The following is a 19,637-nucleotide window of genomic DNA, read 5'->3' as shown; positions in this document are numbered from 1 at the left end:
TTTTATGGATATTTGAGTGTTCCTATTGCAAACATTTTTTGGGTGATACAAAACTTAAAAGAAAATGAGAATTTTGTTACTTTATAACATAAGCGCTTAAGTCATGTCTCTTAATAGAGAATTTGGATGTTTGTGTTATAGGAAATTCTGGATCCTTTATATTGGTTGGACCTTATAGTCTATATTGAGTATATAAAGGGAAAATAAACAAACAAAATAAAATTCAGATGCTGAAAGAAGTAAGGATGTCTTAGAACTAATACATGCATATATTTGTATTCTATTCCTTATGGATTCATGGAATGAACAAATATATTTTATTATGTTTATAGATGATTCCTCTTTATTTAAATTATGAGAAGTTTTGGCCTCTAGACATTTAATCTTTCAAAGATGAAGTTGAACTTCAATTAAGAAAAAGAAAGAAAATTAAGGTTGTCAAATGTGACCGTGGGAAATACTATGGTATATATAACATAAGGTTTAACATTTGGAGTCCCCCGTGTGTTTTCCTTCAATAATTGTGAAATTGTTTTACAACATGTAATGTTAGGCAAACCTAGAATGATGAAACTAGACTTGTATAGATATGGTAAGAAGTTTAATTCTTCTCTACCAAAGTCGCTTTGGGAAAAGATATTAAAGAATGCAATTTATATCCTTTTAGGGTGTCAATTAAAGTAGTCACTACCCTATAGGTATTAGTCGGGGAAATGCCAACATTAGGCCTATACACATTTAGGGATGTTCAATCAAAACAATGTCTTATAGGCTGCATGAAGGTAAGTTGGACTTAAAGATAATTAATTATAATTTTTTTGTTACATTTAAAGTTCTCGCATGTATAAGTTTTACAATCTCACTTTAAGATTATGTTTGAGACGTGCAAGACTCCTTGAGGAAATTGAGTTTGGAGGGGAAGGAAACATAAGGAATATTTTCTTTAAAGAATAACTTGATATTGACAATAGATAAATATTTGTACTTATCATTGTTCAAGAAATGAATATGGTAATTAAATAATGATGTTACTCCTAACATTATTAAAAGACAAGACAATACTCAGATTCTCTCTCAAGCACTATCTAAAGTTCAAACTCAATAGCCTAAAGAAGTGTCATTAAGAAGATCCACTAGAGAAAGGAAAAATATAATTTGATATGATTATGTCATATTTCTTTAAGAACATGAATATGACATTAGGTTGACTGAGAAGGTCTAATTGACCTTAATCAAGTCATGTTGTGCTCTAACTCTCAAGTGAATTGATGTCATAAATGATATAATAAAATCGATGGTTGAACGTGACATTTGGGATATCGTCAAATTGCTTGAAAGTGTGAAACCCATAAGTTGTAGATAAATATCTATAGTCGAAAGAGATTCAGTGAGTAATTTTTAGATATATAAAGATTGTCTTATCGTCAAATGTTTTACAAGAAGAAAAACATTGATCACAAAGAAACTTTCTCTCTAATCTCTTAGAAAGACTTTCTTAGGACTATAATGACACTATATATCATTTTGATAATTATTTTGCATAGATGGATGTAAAGATTACGTTCCTAAATGGAAACATTGATAAAACAATTTATACGGTGCAACCAGAAAACATTGTTTAAGATTATCTAAAGTCTATGTTATGCAAACTAAAGAAATCCATTTATGCTTTTAAACAAGTCTCTAGCCTATGGTATTACAAAATTTATCAAGATTATCTCTTATGGTATTGTGGTAAATTTGGTTGATGATTGTGTGGGCTAAAAGTTCAGTGAATAAATTTATTATTTTGGTATTATATGTTGATGACATCCTACTATCATCATACGACTTATTGTTGTAGAACAATTATATTACAATTTATATGTATGCTTAAGTTTTTTTATTGTCATAAAATAATTTTTTGTGGGAGTCCTAAGGTGATATATGAGTAATCTTGGTATGCAACACTAGAAAGTAGTAAAGTGCATTATGTGTTAATTGAAGAGAACAATAAACTACATGTTTTCATATCGAAAGTCTAGAAGTTTAGAGATCACTGAGTATTCTGACTTCGATTTTTTTGGAATGTCTTAATAGCAATTACTCCACATAAGGATCCATATTTAACCATGTTGGTGGAGTTAATATTTTGCTATGAGACATCATACCAGAATTTATGATTGCTAAATTATTGTAACTGGTTTGCCTGCTATCGCCAACATTAAGAAGTCATCGAGTGTTTATTGAGACAATATCTTAGCGGTTTTATTAAGGATTCAATCAAGTAAAAGTTTGTTGACATAAAGTATTTGGTTGTTAAATAAAGAATTTAGAAAATACAGATTTGTATAAAACATATAGGGACTCATTCCATGCTAATTAATCCACTTACTAAAAGTCTAACAGTCAAAAGTTTATTTTTTCATGAGCACACTACTCATATGAGTGTAATTCCTGATAGTACCTTAATTTAGTGGGAGTCTTGCTTATGTTTTATATCTTATGGCTTTCGAACATTTTGTTGTTTCGATTTTCTGTAGAAATAAAGTTGAATTTTATAATTTCATTATCAATTTGTTTTGTTTGCAATATTTATGTTGTGTTTGGATAGATCTCTATAAAGAATAAAATTTGGACTAGTTGAAAATAAGTATGACTAAGATCATATTACATGTAATTTCTATGCTGTTTATCTATATTGACCTATGTCATTGAGTGTACTGATGTGGTGGTCATTGGGGTCTAGTTACATTTATTGTAGTGACGCAAGTCGCAATGATTCCATTATTAATACATGAGATGAACCATGTTTTAAGGTGAAAGTCTAAAGGTAAATAACATGTAGATGTGTGCTTAAGGATTTTTTATATAATTGTTACAATATGTAGTCCAAGTGGAAGATTGTTGGAATTTTCTATTCCCATAATTAATGTGGGTTAATATTATAAGACAATCCTATTAGTTATGATCATTAGTGGGTTTATTTTATGCTATCAAATTAAGTGAACCTGTTAGACAACTAAATAAGATATATGAACTTAAATGAACAGATGTCAGGGTTAGCCCATTGGGGGGTAATGGGAGCCCTACTAGGTTAACACACTATAAGAATACTATGGTCTCTAATATACCAAGTAGTCGCATATAGTTTATCTCCTCCGCATCTGAAGAGTTACAAAGATTTTAAGGAATAAAAAGGTTTTGGTTAAGAAAAAATCATGAAGTCACCGAAGTCCCTGGTTACCTACAAATTCAAATTCCGCTGCGTTTGTTTAATCAATCATCATGGATCCAGGTATTTCTAAAACTCTTCAATTTATAAGGATCATCATGGTTACCTACAAATTCAAATTCCGCTACATTTATAAGAATCCCCTAAAATTCCAACATAAACACCTCAATTTACACTTTTCATGAGAAAATCTTTATGTCCGATTCAAGAAATAGTCAATTATCTTCAAATTATTATAGTACAAATCTTGATGCAAGAATCTAATGATAAAAAATACATGACAACCATATATATTGTAAGCATATAAACGCCCTCAACCCCCTTTCAAAAAATATTCAACAAAAACATTCCTATCCTGTATTCGCAGTTTACATATTGCTGCTCATGATGGATTCATTCATTCATCATATATTTTGGTTCACACCAAATTGGAAAGGCCAAATCTTTGTAGTTTCTAAACTATAAACAAATAAGAGACCAAAAAATGCTTCATGTTTGCAAAATACTGGTGTTCAACTATTGCTGGAGGAGCTACTGTCACTGTTGTTGCAGCCTTTGCAGTTGGTGACACTGTCATTGATGTTTTTGCTACTGCAGTGCATGATCACGGCGCTGCTGCCGTGCCGTAGAAGATTGAATCTGTCTTCTTGTTTTCCATCTAACATACTCTGTTAGCAGCGTATTCAAGCTGATTGCAATCCCAAATCCAGTGAATGAGGAGAGAAGGACTGAGAGGATGGCATTAACATTAAGCTACAAGTAAAAAGAGGGGAGCGTTAGATGTTATAAATATTTGATTGTCCATACTCAAATTATAAATGTCCTATTTGGATAAATTTCTCAACGAGATGAAAAAAAGAATGTAAAATAAAATAAACTTTAACCATATGTTAAAATTAACTTCTATACAAGCTAATTTGTAGAAACCTTTTTATTTAGCTTTCTCCAAAAAGCTTTTTAACTTGTGCATAAGCTAATTTTTGCTTATGGGAGAAACTTAATTTATTTAGTCTTCTCATTTTCTTCTCCTTAAGTGTTTATTGAAAATTTTATCGAAACATGATTCAATAAAATGAGGTGAAGGAACATTATAAGCACAACATGAAGACAGGACAGAAAGTAGATAATCTTACTATAGTATAAAACACATGAGCAAACAGGATGACAATTGAAAACTGGAAGCAAGCATAAGCCCACATGTAACTCCCGCTCACTGCCACCAAAACAAGCACGCTTTAAAATTTGTTAAAGCATGTTAACCATGATCAGATAACAAGTTCTTAAGTTAATGAGAAATTCAAAAGTCAGTAATCATGTGTAGCAGCATAAGATTAGTACAACTCTCTAGGGTACTGGTCTTGTTCCAACCACATCTCATTGCAGAAATAAAAGAATAATGCCGCATTTGATTTATATAGCAACAGGATCCTTTTAAAAAAATTCTAAATCAAATAAATGAAGTTAGAAAATTGAATGTTCTGAGGAAAAATTCAAAAATAAAGATAGAAATTACAGCTGTTGGCAATTTTATTTCTTTGAACTAACCACATTTATCTGCATCTTTAAATTCAACCTGTGGATTATTAGCCCAAGGTTTACTTAGGCATGTCAACCAACCAGTACAGGGTAAACAACCATGCATCACGGCATGTTTGAACTGCATCTGACCCCACACATTAGTAGGTTATTCAATGTAAAGTGAAATAGGTTATTCCTTGTTTCCAGTTCCATCTAGTTTTGTTGACATATTCCAAATTTCAAGGGTATCCAAATGTTTAAAGATAGTATGACTTCATTCTAAAAACAGACCAAAATATATGATTCAATGCTTTTAGAGGCTAGACACACTGATTCTCTCAAGCACTCTATTTCAACAACATTCGTACTTCATGGTAAAAAATTAACCAGCCCAAAAGGGAAATGAAAAAGGAGAAAATTAAGCAAACTAAAATTACTTTGATATGCCAAGGAAAATAAAAGGAAGGAGGTTTACCCATGGTTGAAGCAATCATAGATGAAAGGAGACCTAAAACACAGGAGAAAGGTAATGAAATGGCAAGTGCACGAGTGCCCAAATCTGAAACCTGGTACACTAGAAATCATCAAGTCAGACATATTTCCATTTTGGACAACAAAAAAATAAAGAGGGGAATGGGGAAGAGTATATAACATTACATTTAGAGCATTAGTATAAATAAAGGTCAATGCTTGACAATAGGTTTCCCTATGTTCTTATTCCATCGTGTATTCTAATATTATGATTTGTATCCCTGGCTAGTTATATTAGTACAAATAAATAAAGGTCAATGCTTTACATTTAATCATCACATTACATCTTATTCCAATACATCACAGCACACAAGTAAATATTTTTCAAAATCTCTCATAATTCCAACATGGCATCAGAGTAGTATCATCCTTTGTGATTTGTCCCGCCATTATTACTATCTTACCTAGTGTTCCCTAAAAAATGGAGCTCTCTTTATTTTCATGCTTTTTCACCTTCAAAATTAGTTTTTCCTATTTAATTGTTAGGTGCCAAGTAGACTCTTCCATCTTTGTTTATAAGTTGGCAATCAGCCTCATAGACCCTGCCTATCTCCAACACCTTCATTGTGCTCAGATCTGTTATCCAGAGCCCAGCCTAACATCATTTGCCACTGCACACTGTTGTCCACCATTGACTAAGGTCACCTCTCTGACTGGCTACCTTACCAAAAGATTTCCCATCCAAAGTTTGTCCATAACCCAGAATCTCACAGCTAAGGGACTGCTCATGTGCTCTCAAGCATGCATTTGATGCCTTGCCAGCATGTGAAGGCCATGCGTTACCCTGCCAAAATTTGTTTGTCTCACTGCTTCTACCATTCTGTTTGCTGGCATCCCCTAGGTCTGTTCTAAGGTTCAACCAGTCCTTGCCTGGTTTTAGTTTGTACATTAAAACCTCTATTTGATCCATCTTTCTTTTGTTTGCTTGGAGGCATGCTTGTTGCTGTCTCTGACCCTGCTGTATGTGAGTTTTCCTCTCAACGTCTCCATTGTTCTAGCCCTAACATCTTTCCAGGGCTTTTTGTTTTGTTACTGTTGTTAGGTAAAGTGCTTTTTGCTGCACTGTTGTCACTATTATATCTTAAATTACTTTAGTGTATCTTACTATCTTACAAATTAGAGTAAACCCCCATTCCAGTCCCTAAGTAAGCACTGGTCATTTAATCCCTGCCTTCACAAAATTTTCAGTTTAGTCTCTAACAGTACAAAATGCTATTCATTTTAGTCACTAAAAGTGAGGATTTTTTGAAGTTAGGGACTCAGGTGCCAATGTTTACAATTTCAAGGACTAGAATGGAGGTTTACCCTAGAAATCATATCTTATGATTAGTTTCCATGTTTTTTAATATTTTACAAGTTTCCTTATTTAGTTAGGGATTATTAGCATAAATAGGGTGAGTGATTTAGGTTTTATTATGACATTAAATCTTATTGTAATACATCATAGTACATAACTAAATATTATTCAAAGTCCTTTTTTCTTTCTATTTTCTCCTCCATACCTAAAATTCCATAATTCCAACACAAACCTTAATAAAGAAGATCTTCTTGTAACCACTAAAGAGTCAGTGGAACAGTATATGCTCATTCATGAGCAAAAATGTATGGCATGGAAAATCTCATTAATGAGTGACTTGACTAATACAGAAACATCATAGATAAATTGCAGAGTGGAAAAATATCACCTTCCTAAGATTAGCTAATAGAATTTAGAAACAACCTAAATTTTCGTACAGTAATGTTAAGTCTTATTAATAGATCCACATCAATACAAGTTTTACTAAATGTGATTGTTTATTTTAGAAGTCTTCCAAGTCACATGCATGCTCTCTGCCCCTTGAGAGAAAGAGATAGAGAGAGAGAGAGTCTGAGAGGGGGTGGGAGAGAGTTAGGTCTAGCAAGGAAAGGAAAGAGAGAAACACCGAGAGAGTGAGAGGGGACCCCATCGGAACCAGCCACGGAATACAAATGGGCAACACTATAACATAACCAACTGGAGGGATCGGACCGAGATCACTTCCTATTACTTCACAAGATTCTCTGACGAAGTAACAGAGAAGGATCTGTAGAAACATTTCAAGAAGTGGGGAGATGTCAGGGAGGTATTCATATCCAAACAAAGGAACAGGAATGGCAGGAGGTTTGGGTCTGCCAGATTCAAGGGTGTAGAAGATGAACGTATGCTTGAGAAGAAATTGGATAGCATCATCGTAGAGGGTCTGAAGTTATATGTGAACCTCCCACGCTACGGAAGACTAAGGGGAGCACAACCGAAATTAGGAGGGAAAAGACAGGCGCAAGGGCACGGGAAGCAAATAAAAGAACATGGCCATACTCACAAAGGTGGAAGGACAAAGAAAGTGTCGTATGCGAAAGCGGTGGCGGGAAACAGCAGGGTAACTCGCAGCAGTGAGGGTGGATCATCATCAATCCACCTCGAGCCCACAGAAGGAACACTGAATTGGTTGAAGGATGCGTGGGTTGGCAGGCTGTCGAACCCGACAATGTTTGATAAGGCGGAAGACGAGCTGAGGTGGGATTATGGAATGGATACTTCAATCACATATCTGGGGGACGATATGATCCTAATAATCAGAATGAATGATGAAAGAGCTGATCAACTGATGAAGGAACTAGACCAAAGAAAGCCCCCTCTGTTGTATTCCCTGTAGAAGTGGTCACCGACTCTGCGCCCGGGTAATCGGCTAGCCTGGCTACAATGCTGGGGAATCTCGGCCATAATCTAGGATGAGTTGGCAATTAAAAAGATACTGGGGCTACTGGGGGATGTACTGGAGTTCGACGAGGAAGTGGAGGAACGAAGAAGGATGGACAGGGCTAGGGTGCTTCTCAAAACACCATGGAAGCCATTTATTCACCACACCGTCAACATGCATGTAGGCTCCGAGGTATATGAAGTTACAATTTCGGAAGAAAGAGGCCCAAATGCTGAACTGTGGAAAAAAATGAGAAGGAGCGGGATGACGTCGTCGGATGAAATACTTTCAGACTACAGCTTCATGGAATCCCCAAAATTGGAGATGATACGAGGGACGAAGAGGAGCAGCCAAACTCCATGGTTCAGTGCGGGGCGGCGTCAACTGCACACAACGACGGAACCGAAGGTTGAGCACCTCCCCGGAAGGACTCGCGCAGCCATGGCAACGAAGACGAAGGGCCTGAAGCTCATCGGCAGGGCTCGCGCGCACTTGCCTACGGGAACAACGGGCATACATCGCCTTTACCCAGCGGTCCCAGTGAATTGAGACCTAGCGGGTAAAGGCAATATCCGGAGGATCTATGCGGCGAGTCAGAAAGTTGGCGCATCAGAGGAAAAAGGGCACAGTGCTGCAGAACGGGAGACGAGAATACTGAAGAGGCGTGAACCGCCCTTGCCATACGAGGTAAGGCACCTAGACAGCTCAGGGGATGTCGGGATAGGGAAGTCAGTAGCGGACCAGAGTAGAGGCACCGAAAAGGAAAGTGGATCAGAGGGTAGCAAGAGACATAAGGCTTTCGAGGACAGAGGGGGGCAGAGGGAGTCTCGAGAGCAGTATGGGGACAATTTAATTTCAAATGAAAAGGGCCCTACTATAAACACCACTCCCACAAAGAAATGAATGACCTTAGTGGAAATTATGAGAAACAAAACAATGGGGAGCACACAAAAATAGGAGAAAAGGAGAGGCGTGAAGCAGAAACCATCTGGGACTAGCAAAAAAAAATGGGGGTGAATGAAGAGGAGGGAAGTGGGCGGATGGTGGAAAAACTTATGACAATGGAAGAAAGAGACAGGAAAGAGGCAGAGAGAGTGGGGTGCATAAAACATTCCTCATGAACATTATCACATACAATGTGAGGGGGCTAGGGAGGTAAAATGGGCAGCTATAAGGAGGTTAATTACAAAGGAGAAGGTAGATATGATTAGCATCCAAGAAACCAAGAAGGAGATAATTGAGAAAACAGCGTGCCAAGCATTGTGGTGGGATCCAACAGTGTCGTGGGAGGTGCTGCCGGCAATCAACTCAGCGGGGGGAATCCTATGCATGTGGTCTGACAAAAATTTCAAATTAGAAAGCAAAATCAGTGGAAATGGGTTCATAAGGATGACAGGGCAGTGGATTAAGGAAGCAGCGCAAGGCCACATCGTAGCTGTATACTCGCCATGTGATATACAAAACAAAAGAATACTATGGAATGCAATTAAACAAATGAAATCAGCAAACAATGGGGGCCTATGGTGTATTACGGGGGATTTCAACAGCATCAGAGATCCTGTGGAAAGGGTAGGAGTTGGCCAAAGGACGATAGAAGAGAGTAGCATAAAAGAGTTTAATGATTGGATAGACGATCTGGAGGTGGAGGAAGCGCCTTGGATTGGTAGGAATTTTACGTGGTATCGACCCAACGGATCTACAAAGAGCAAGTTAGATCGATTCCTTATGTCTCCAGATTGGCTCACAAGATGGCCTGGAAGCATACAACAACCCCTGGATAGAAATTTTTCTGACCACTGTCCAGTTTTACTTTGATCAAAGTTTGTTGACTGGGCCCCAAGCCATTTCGAATTCTTGATTGTTGGTTGTCGGATAAATCTTTTAATTCAATAGTGCAGGAATGTTGGCAGACACACTAGCAAAGTGGATGGGGCGGATTTGTGTTAAAAGAAAAAATAAAGAGATTGAAGGCCAGGTTGAAAATTTGGAATAGAGAGCAGTTCAGGGATACTTTTAAGAGATACAAAAAGATTGAGGAGGAACTGAACAGGATGGAAGTGAGCACAACCCATAGACAGCTAAATGATCAGGAGGTATTAATCCGGAAACAGCTTCAAGAAGACTTGTGGGTAGCTGCATAGTATCATGAATCCCTATTTCGTCAGAAGGCGAGAGCGAGATGGGTCAATGAGGGGGATTCAAATTCCCGCTATTTCCACTTGTTAGTTAATGCAAACAGAAGAGGTAATTCTCTGCACGGACTATGGATTGATGGAGATTGGGTCGAAGAACCGGCAAGGGTAAAGGAGGCAGCTCGACAATTTTTCATCCACAGATTTCAAAAAGAGGTCCATAATAGACCCCTCTTAGATGGAATAGCCTTCCAGTCATTAGACCATCACCACAATGACATGCTGAGTGGGAGATTTAGGGAGGAAGAGATAAGGGAGGTAGTTTGGGGTTGTGGGGGAGAGAAAAGTCCAGGCCTAGATGGAATCAATTTTAAATTCATCAAGGCATTCTGGCACTTAGTAAAACCGGACGTGCTACGATTTATGGATGAATTTTATGTCAATGGTATCTTCCCAAGGGGAGGTAACGCATCCTTCATCGTTCTAATCCCCAAGGTGCCTAACTTGCAGTCGTTGGATGAGTATAGACCGATCTCACTAATTGGTTGCATGTACAAGATAGTGGCCAAACTGCTGGCCAACAGAATGAAGAAGGTCATGCCATTTATAATAGATCAAAGTCAATCTGCATTTATAGAAGGGAGGCATCTAATACAAAGTGCAGTGATAGCTAATGAGGTGGTGGATGAGGCAAAGAGAAGTCAGAAGCCGTGTCTAGTTTTCAAAGTAGACTATGAGAAGGCCTACGACTCAGTCTCATGGGATTTCTTGATCTATATGTTAAGAAGGATGGGCTTCTGCGCCAAATGGATCCAATGGATAGAGGGATGTTTAAAATCCGCTACCGTATCGATACTGATAAATGGTAGCCCCTCGACGGAAGTCTCACCACAGAGAGGTCTCAGGCAAGGAGATCCACTAGCACCTTTCCTCTTCAATATAGTGGCAGAGGCACTATATGGACTGGTGAGAGAGGCTGTCAAGAGAAATCTGTACCGAGGTTTTTCAGTGGGGTCAAACAGAGTGGAGGTTAGCATCCTTCAATATGCAGATGATACAATTTTCTTTGGGGAGGCCTCATAGGAGAATGTCAGGGCGATTAAAGCAATCTTGAGGATTTTTGAACTTGCATCTGGTCTTAAGATTAATTTTGCAAAAAGCGGTTTTGGTGCATTTGGTATGACAGAGAGATGGAAGTCTGATGCAGCCAGTTGATTGAATTGTAGTTTGTTGTCCTTCCCATTTGTCTACTTAGGAATACCTATTGGGGCAAATCCGAGGCGGGCTCAGATGTGGGATCCTATCATCAAAAAGTGTGAGAGGGCATTATCTAAGTGGAAACAAAGACACCTGTCCTTTGGGGGGAGAGTCAACCTTATCCAATCAGTCCTAAATTCTATTCCTATTTACTTTTTGTCTTTATTCAGGACACCCAAGAAGGTAGAGGATAAGTTAGTCAGCTTGCAACGTAGATTCCTGTGGGGTGGAGGTCCAGATAAAAACAAAATAGCGTGGATCAAATGGGAGATAGTTTGCAGACCAAAAGAAAAAGGGGGCCTGGACATGAAGGATATAAACACTTTCAATCTTGCCCTACTTAGCAAGTGGAGGTGGAATTTATTCCAGCATGAAGGACAACTGTGGGCAAGGGTATTGCAATCCAAATATGGTAGGTGGAGGGGTCAGGAGGAAGTACCTGGGAGCAACAAGGAATCATTGTGGTGGAGGGATCTAAAGATAGCTTTTCATGCCTCACAATAGGGAGAGGAGCTCAAAAAAGGGATAATGTGAAGGGTAGGGAGAGGGGACAAGTTTAAATTCTGAAAAGACGAGTGGATAGAAGGAGAGGCCTCATTAGTCACAAAGTACCCCAGACTGTTTGTAGTCTCGCATCAACAGAACCGGATAATCCAGTAGATGGGAGGTTATAAGGACGACGACTGGGAGTGGAACTTATCATGGAGGAGGCCATTGTTTGACAACGAGATAACAATGGCTTCAAATTTCCTAAGAGACATTGAGAGGAACAAAATACAGAGAAACAGAAGGGATGAATGGGTGTGGAAGGCAGATCAAAGCGGACGATACACAGTACAGTCAACTTATAAATTAATGACGGGGGAAGCAGTTGAGGGGGAAAGGGATCGGGCATTTGAGGAGCTGTGGAATCTAAAGGTGCCAATCAAAGTTGCGGTTTTTGCTTGGAGGCTTCATAGAGATAGGCTGCCTACTAAAGTAAATTTGTACAGAAGACAAATAGAGGTTGCAGATAGGAGTTGTCCATTTTTCACTGCAGCAAAATCCTCCCTATTTGGTGGGAATCATTATCCTGGCTGAATATTTCAGGAGCTTTACCGAATGACCCAAGGCAACACTTTCTCCAACATGGTTCCATATTGGCTGGTGGTATAAGGATTAATAGATGGAAGTGTTGCTGGCTGGCGGTAACTTGGACAATTTGGCAGAAGAGAAATAAGATAATCTTCACCAATGAATCCTTCGACAACAACAAAATGATTGACGATGCTTCCTTTCCTTTGTGGACATGGCTATCGAATCTGGAGAAAGACTTTTCAGTACACTTTAATCAGTGGTCCAGTAATATCAGACAAGGCTTTTTGTATTAGCATTTTAATTTAATTCATGACAGGGTGCAGCCTTTTTGGTTCCTATCCAGACTCTATTTTAGTCTGAGATGGAACCAGATTACGGCCATCCAATTATATGTATTTCAAGTACCTCTGGTACTTATTTCTCATATATATAAATATATGTTTACCTTTGCTGATCAAAAAAAAAAAACTACTAAAGTATTCTATCGTGTGTTTCTATTCTTCCCTTTTAAAAGTGATGTGTCTCTATTTTCTTATGTCATCTAAAGTTCCATGTGTAAGCACAGCAGCAACAAACAGCAGTCAAAACTTTACCTATTAAATTTACTCCTATTCTTTTTCTATTGTTCTTTGCATGAACAAACAGTGTCTATTTTTATTCATAGGCCATCGCACTCATCACTCAAGATGTTCACAGTTAAGGTCCTCTCTAGATATTCACTATTCTTGACTTCTTGCCAACATTGTTCTCTTGCATTGTGATTCTCGAGGAAATTACAGAGCAATCTGTGGTGTTTGGGGTTAATCAGGATCAGTTTGTGTTTGACAGAATATTTACAGGACTACAAAGAAAGTTTCCTGATGCTTAGTTTGGTTGCATTAGACGAGTTGTGACAGGTTTTGGCCTTCACAAATGCCCATATCATTTGAAATTTAACATCCACACTGTTACACCTATAAACCATAAATCTGCTTAGTTTGTGGGTTGTGACACAAAGGGTCAATGTAAACAACTGCAAGTTCACCTTCATCCTTATAGTTTCAATTGTGTAAGTTTAATCTTATAATTTTAAACCAATGTCAATGAAAGGACCACTTCAGTTAGTTTCATTTGTAATGTACAATAAAAATTGATCCAACAATTTTGATTAGTGTTACCAAGATCAATAGCATACCAGTAGCTCCTCAAGAAAACAAAAGTATGCAAGCATGCTGACCAAGACAAGTACTGATACATCCTGCCATATCCTGCACAGTACATTATGATTAGGAAGTCAGCCATTGCCTAGTGAATTATCAAAAGGTTGTAGACCTGACAAAACATTGTATCTTGATAAGTGTGGGACATTGTTCAAATTCAGACATAACTAGCACATCTTCTATTACAGAACCCAACAGCCAAATACATCATACTGAGTAAGCTTTAAGGTTGGCTCAGTGAATTTTGGGATTTTCTACATAGTCTGGAGCAGTTTCCTTGATTAACTACAGTTCCACTTCCCGTATGATTAAATTTAGTTACAACCATAGAAACCTATTAGGTGGTCATTACTATAGTAATTATGCTCTAATAATACCTTACTAGTATAAATGTATCCTATTATGGTCTTTTTATGTCTCAGCTTTCTTTAATACTCTATAACTTCAAGTTGGCAACACAGGCCAGCAGCCAATTACATATGGATTAGTCTTTTTGACTTGTTCGGTGAATCACGGGTTTTCCTCCACAGATTGGAGCAGTTTCTCATGATTAACTTAACAGTTTTTCAAGGATTGAATATGTAAATTAACTTGCAGCAAATGAAACCTAACAACCCCAGAAGTGATCTATGCAATATTCCAACTGGCCTTAAGAAGAAAACTAAAGTAATGAAAAGTGTTGGTGTTGGAACTTATTGTTCTAGATGACTTTGATGCCTGGATCAGAGGACCCAGCAAATGAGTACAAGAACTTTTAGGTCTCTCCAATGTTAGTGTGAGATTGAACACAAAAATGAGTAGCACACGTTGAAGAAATTAAACTTGCCTGTAAGAAGTTACTTCTCTCTGTTGTGGTTCTGGTGCATTCAATGGCTGCCGAGTAACAGTTTGAGGATTAGTAATTTTCAAGAGTGTTACTGGAAGGTTTTGGACTTCCTGCTTGCAGACATCACAGGTCTTGTTTCCTTTGATACTAAACCACTTTACTGCACAGTCTTGGTGAGCAAGTGCAAGCTCACCTTTACAACTGCATTCCATCCTAAGAGTATTCCCTCCTTCCGCAAGCTCCACCAAACAAATCCTACAAACTGCATCTTCCTCTGGAATATCCTCAGAAGCATCTTCATTGACTGGAAATGATGCAGTGAGCAAGATACTGGGTTAAAACTAGTATATATGTAATTCCCCTGAATACTATTCATCAGAAAATAATATACAGTTTCAATCTTCCTTTCAAGTTTCAAGCCTAAGTCATGTTCAAATAGCCAAAAGAAATAAATCCTCTTGTGAATGCACATACAATGGCTTTCAACATAATGAGGAACATAATGAGGAAAAGAGGAATCAACAACATCCATTTATGCAAGAAATGCACAAAGAGGCACACCACTACAGCGACAGAACATAAAACAAAAGTAAAGAATAAAGAAATGGAACAAAATAAATTCAAAGTTCATAACAATTCAACCATGTAAAATGCTGAGTTTTCACCCAAACAAACAAGAAGAATTAGAAAAGAAAAAGTTCATAAAAATCATTCTTGATTAAACAAGGGACGAAAACTTGAAGAAACATGACATATATAAACATGGCCACTTTCTTGAGAATCCCACTCATACTTTTGCTTCAACTGCAAAGTACTTGAAATTAAATTATAACTCCTATCTTTTCCTTCCTCTACGGAGTCTCTGAAGGATTTCCTTCACATTGCTAATTTTATGTATGGTTCGGCATCTGATATTTAAAACACCTTGCTTGCCGAAACACCTCACTGTTTCTGATCTCATACTCTTGATCAAGAAATTCAAAAGGGATACCTAGAGGAAAGTAATATAAATTCCATATATCATGAAGATTTACCAATCTCTGATCCTGAAGCATTGTCAGCTGAAATGCTGCCACTAGTTCCTGGTAGTGATCTTACTGAAATTACACGAACCAGCCTTCTAGAATCTGTATGCCTTAAATTAGCAGTTTTGATATTAACTGGAACCGAAACTGATCGAGTCATGTGCTGATTTACTTTCATTTTCTGTACAAAATGAAAATATTCATGAATGCAGCACATCTTAAGCATCAAATACCATTTCCTATATATAAAAAAATGATGAAAAACTTTGACTATGATGACAAGAATATAAAAGTAATTGTTTTGACATCATGAAACAAGAATGAATAGTAGATACATACACTTAAATCAGAATCACACCCTAGATGTCTTCCATGTACATTCTCTGGACCTGAATTTGCAGTTGGAGTAACCGGCAATGAATGTGCTGCTTTTGTTGAGGAAGAGAACAAAATCTTGTTAAGAGAAAGGGACCGCGAAGTCGAAGGCTTATTATCCACAGGACCATCTGATGGTGAGCCATCAGGAATAATGAGAACTGTCCTTTCACTATCCATTGAAGAATTCTTAGCCCTAAAGCTCCTTTCAGAGAGTAAAGTTTTCATAGTGGACTTGATGACTCTGGCTGAATTTGGCCTTGGGGGCAGTCCTCTACTGGAACCTGGACTTGATATCAATATAGGACCATCTGTCTTGTTAAAAGAAGATAATGCATTTTCCACTGACAACGCTGGTATTTGCAGAGAGGAGAGGCTTGGTCTTCTGGAGGATTCTGGAATCAAGGAGGTACTGTCACCAATCCCATTTCCAGCACAAGTCTAAAAGAAAAATACATCAAATCTAATTCACTAAAAAAGTAGTTCAAAAAGAAGCGAAAAAAAAATACTGAAAGTTTTATTTTTACAAAGAAGAAGAAAACAAAAGGCAAAATTCTGTTATACCCATATGGTAAAAAATTGAACTTTGCATTATCCAAGTCCCTACACAGCTCAAACCAAATGAAACCCATTTAGGCTGAAGAGAAATCAAAACCACAGGCAAAAGGGTTTTCAGTTTTCAGCACTGAGGATCTCAACAAAGGGGGGTTTCGCAAAATCACCTGATGGTGAAGAAGAAGAGCAGGATCTGCTGCCACACTTTGAAGTTCAGCAGCTGCGTTGTCCATCAAAGACAGATTCAGAAGAAATGAAAACGATACTATTCGTGAAGAGAAGGGGCAAGACTGAACTCAACAACTATGATACCATCACCTACCTCAGATACAACAAAGTAGAATAATGATGTTAGTAAAAAGAAAAGGAAAGAAAAATGAATAACGGTTGCATGAACAATGTGAGTGGATTGAAGTTTGGAATATATTTAAATAAATGAAATTAGATGATTTTGGTAGAATTAACTGTTTTAGTTAGAATTGCTCCGAAGAAGAAAAAAACTATTTAAGGATTGATGCTACGGCCATTATTGTCACCCGCTAACTTGTCACCTTTACCATATTCTCACTTCTGCCACAAATCTCTCTTGCCTTTGATAGGAAATAAATAAAAAGATAGAAAATGGATAAAGGAAAATAGAGATAAATAAAAAGAAAATAAAGAGAAAACAAGTTGAAGTTTGTCTCCCTTTTGGTTAAATGAATAGGAGAAAGGTGAAAAAAAAGGGAAAAAAGAGAAAGGAAAAGAAAATGGACCATATGGACTTTTTTCCGATTTCTTTATATATATATATATATATATATATATATATATATATATATATGACTTATTTCATATAAAAAAAAGTTTTTTTCTATTTTTAAAAATAAGAAAATACATATATTATTATTATTATTATTATTATTTTACTAGTTTTTAAGAAATTTATATAAAACAAGGGACTAAAATATAATTTTTGTTCTCTTATTTTACTTAATTTACAATTTTGGTTCTTGTATCAAAATAAAGACATTTGATTTCATATTTTTTAAAATCAAAGATTTTGATTAAATCATTAATTTTCAGGGTGTTGATAGTCAACAAGAAAGCATTGACAGCTAAATTGCCGATGCCACACTATAATATTAAGTTTTTAAATTAAATTTTAGGTGATATAAAGAGACTTTTAATAATTAATAATTTTAATTAAATTCTTATTATACTAAATGCTTTACTAGTCAAATTAATAATTAAAAAAGTCAACATTATAGCATCACATCAGTAATTTAGTGGTTTATATTTTTTTTATTAACAATCATCGCTCTAAAAATTAATGACTAAATTAAATTTTTTTTAGAAAAAAATAAAGAGATCAAATGCCTATATTTTTTTCCACAGAGGATCAAAATCAAAAATAAAATAAAATAAAATTATATTATATTTTAACCTTAAAAAATGTCATTCTATATGGGATGGTGCATTCTTTTCATTAAAAAATTACATTGCTTCGATGTAGAAAATTTTATTGCCTAAGAATAGGACTAAGGGTGGGTTTTGGTTGAAATGAAAGTGAAAGTGAGCAGAATGTTGAAGCAAAATCCCTCCAAAAGTTTGGGTTTTAATGGTAACTAGCATTCAAGAAGCAAACCTTAAGTTATAGGATTCGGATCCTCTCTTGTAGAGATCCTTTCCGGCTTCCTCTAGCAACTTTCTGAACTCTTATAGTGTGTTTGGATGAAACAGGAAATTTATTTTTTCAAGGAATTTAAAATGATTCATGATAAAAATAGCTTGTTTGGATACAGTATTTGAAAGGAGATTTAATTTTTGGTATTTTTGTGGAAACAATGACTTCCAAGATTATTTTGATGATGTCAAAGAATCAAGAGTTAAGCAAGTTCCAAAGAATCAGGAGTCAAAAAGCTTCAAGAATCAAGTTTCAAAGAATCAAGATTCAAGAATAATCAAGTTTCAAGATTCAATCAAGTTTCAAGAATCAAGATTCAAGAACAATCAAGATCAAGATTCAAGAATCAAGAGAAGGCTCAATCAAGATAAGTACTAAAAAAGTTTTTCAAAGCATTGAGTAGCACAAGAATTTTTCACAAAATCTTTTACCAAAGAGTTTTACTCTCTGGTAATTGATTACCAGAAGGTAGTAATCGATTACCAGTAGCCAGCATTGTTTTCAAAACTGATTTACAAAGCTGTAATTGATTACCATGAGCATGTAATCGATTACCAATGTTTTAAAACGTTATATTTCAAATTTCAAGAGTCACAACTAGTGATAAAACATTTTCAAATCATTTTAAACTTGTGTAATCGATTACACAATACTTGTAATCGATTACCAGTGTTTCTAAATGTTTTGATTTTCAAATTTAAACATGAAGAGTCACATCTGTTGATGTGTAATCGATTACACCTTGATGATAATCGATTACCAGTGACTGATTTCGAAAAATAAATTTCCAAAAGTCACAATTCTTAAAGTGACTTATTTCTGAAGATTTTTTCAAAAGTCACAACTTTTTAAGTGACTAGTTTTCACAAAAGTCACAACTCTTAAAGTGACTAGTTTTAAAGAAATTTCCAAGAGTCACAAACTTTAACTTGAGTCATTAAATGATTATAAATATGTGACCATGGCACGAATTTTAATAACCAAGAGATTCCTTTCATGCATAACAGATTTCCTTCATCTTTCTAAAAGTTTTTGTTCAATACTTTCTCTTTCAAGAAAAGTTCATTGACAAAAAACATGTGTTATTCTTCATTCACTTCTTTCTCTTGCCAAAAGATTCAAAGGACTAACCGTCTGAGAATTATTTTGTTTCTTCCCTTCTCCCTCTTGACAAAAGATTTCATAGGACTAACCGCCTGAGATATCTTCTATTTTCTTACAAAAGATTTCAAAGGACTAACCGCCTGAGATATCTTTTTTCCTTTCCCTTTATACAAAAGATTTCAAAGGATTAACCGCCTGAGATATCTTTTGTATCCTCCTCACAGAGAATTCAAGGGACTAACTGCCTAAGAATTCTTTGTCCTAACACATTGGAGGGTACATCCTTTGTGGTACAAGTAGAGGGTACATCTACTTGGGTTGTTATACTGAGAACAAGAGAGGGTACATCTCTTGTGGATCAGTTCAAGTGGAGGGTACATCCACTTGGTTGTTCAAAGAGAACAAGGGAGGGTACATCCCTTGTGGATCTTTGGCTTGTAA

At 36.4% G+C, this 19,637-nt stretch overlaps 1 protein-coding gene across 8 annotated transcripts; it reads right to left on the bottom strand.

The window, feature by feature from the left end:
* Positions 1-3,406: 3,406 nt before the first annotated feature.
* On the bottom strand, positions 3,407-17,007 carry LOC114403683 (E3 ubiquitin-protein ligase MARCH7-like). Of its 8 annotated transcripts, none has more exons than XM_028366791.1 (10): positions 16,892-16,992; positions 16,594-16,646; positions 16,436-16,474; positions 15,836-16,312; positions 15,506-15,677; positions 14,472-14,775; positions 13,621-13,693; positions 5,208-5,298; positions 4,348-4,427; positions 3,407-3,967 (listed from the first exon to the last, which is right to left on the bottom strand). In XM_028366791.1, exons 4-10 carry the CDS (start codon positions 16,097-16,099, stop codon positions 3,803-3,805), a joined length of 1,149 nt encoding a protein of 382 aa, XP_028222592.1. In that variant the 5' UTR covers positions 16,100-16,312; positions 16,436-16,474; positions 16,594-16,646; positions 16,892-16,992; the 3' UTR covers positions 3,407-3,802. The 8 variants fall into 8 exon arrangements, 7 of the variants coding, with proteins under 7 accessions (XP_028222592.1, XP_028222589.1, XP_028222587.1 ...); XM_028366788.1 differs by lacking the exon at positions 16,892-16,992 and adding an exon at positions 16,749-16,885; XM_028366786.1 differs by lacking the exon at positions 16,436-16,474 and having other exon boundaries at positions 16,594-16,744; positions 16,892-17,007.
* Positions 17,008-19,637: the final 2,630 nt, after the last annotated feature.

This window comes from Glycine soja, chromosome 20 (assembly GCF_004193775.1).
Source record: "Glycine soja cultivar W05 chromosome 20, ASM419377v2, whole genome shotgun sequence".
Lineage (NCBI taxonomy): Eukaryota > Viridiplantae > Streptophyta > Magnoliopsida > Fabales > Fabaceae > Glycine > Glycine soja.
This window is presented reverse-complemented; position numbering and strand designations above follow the sequence as displayed.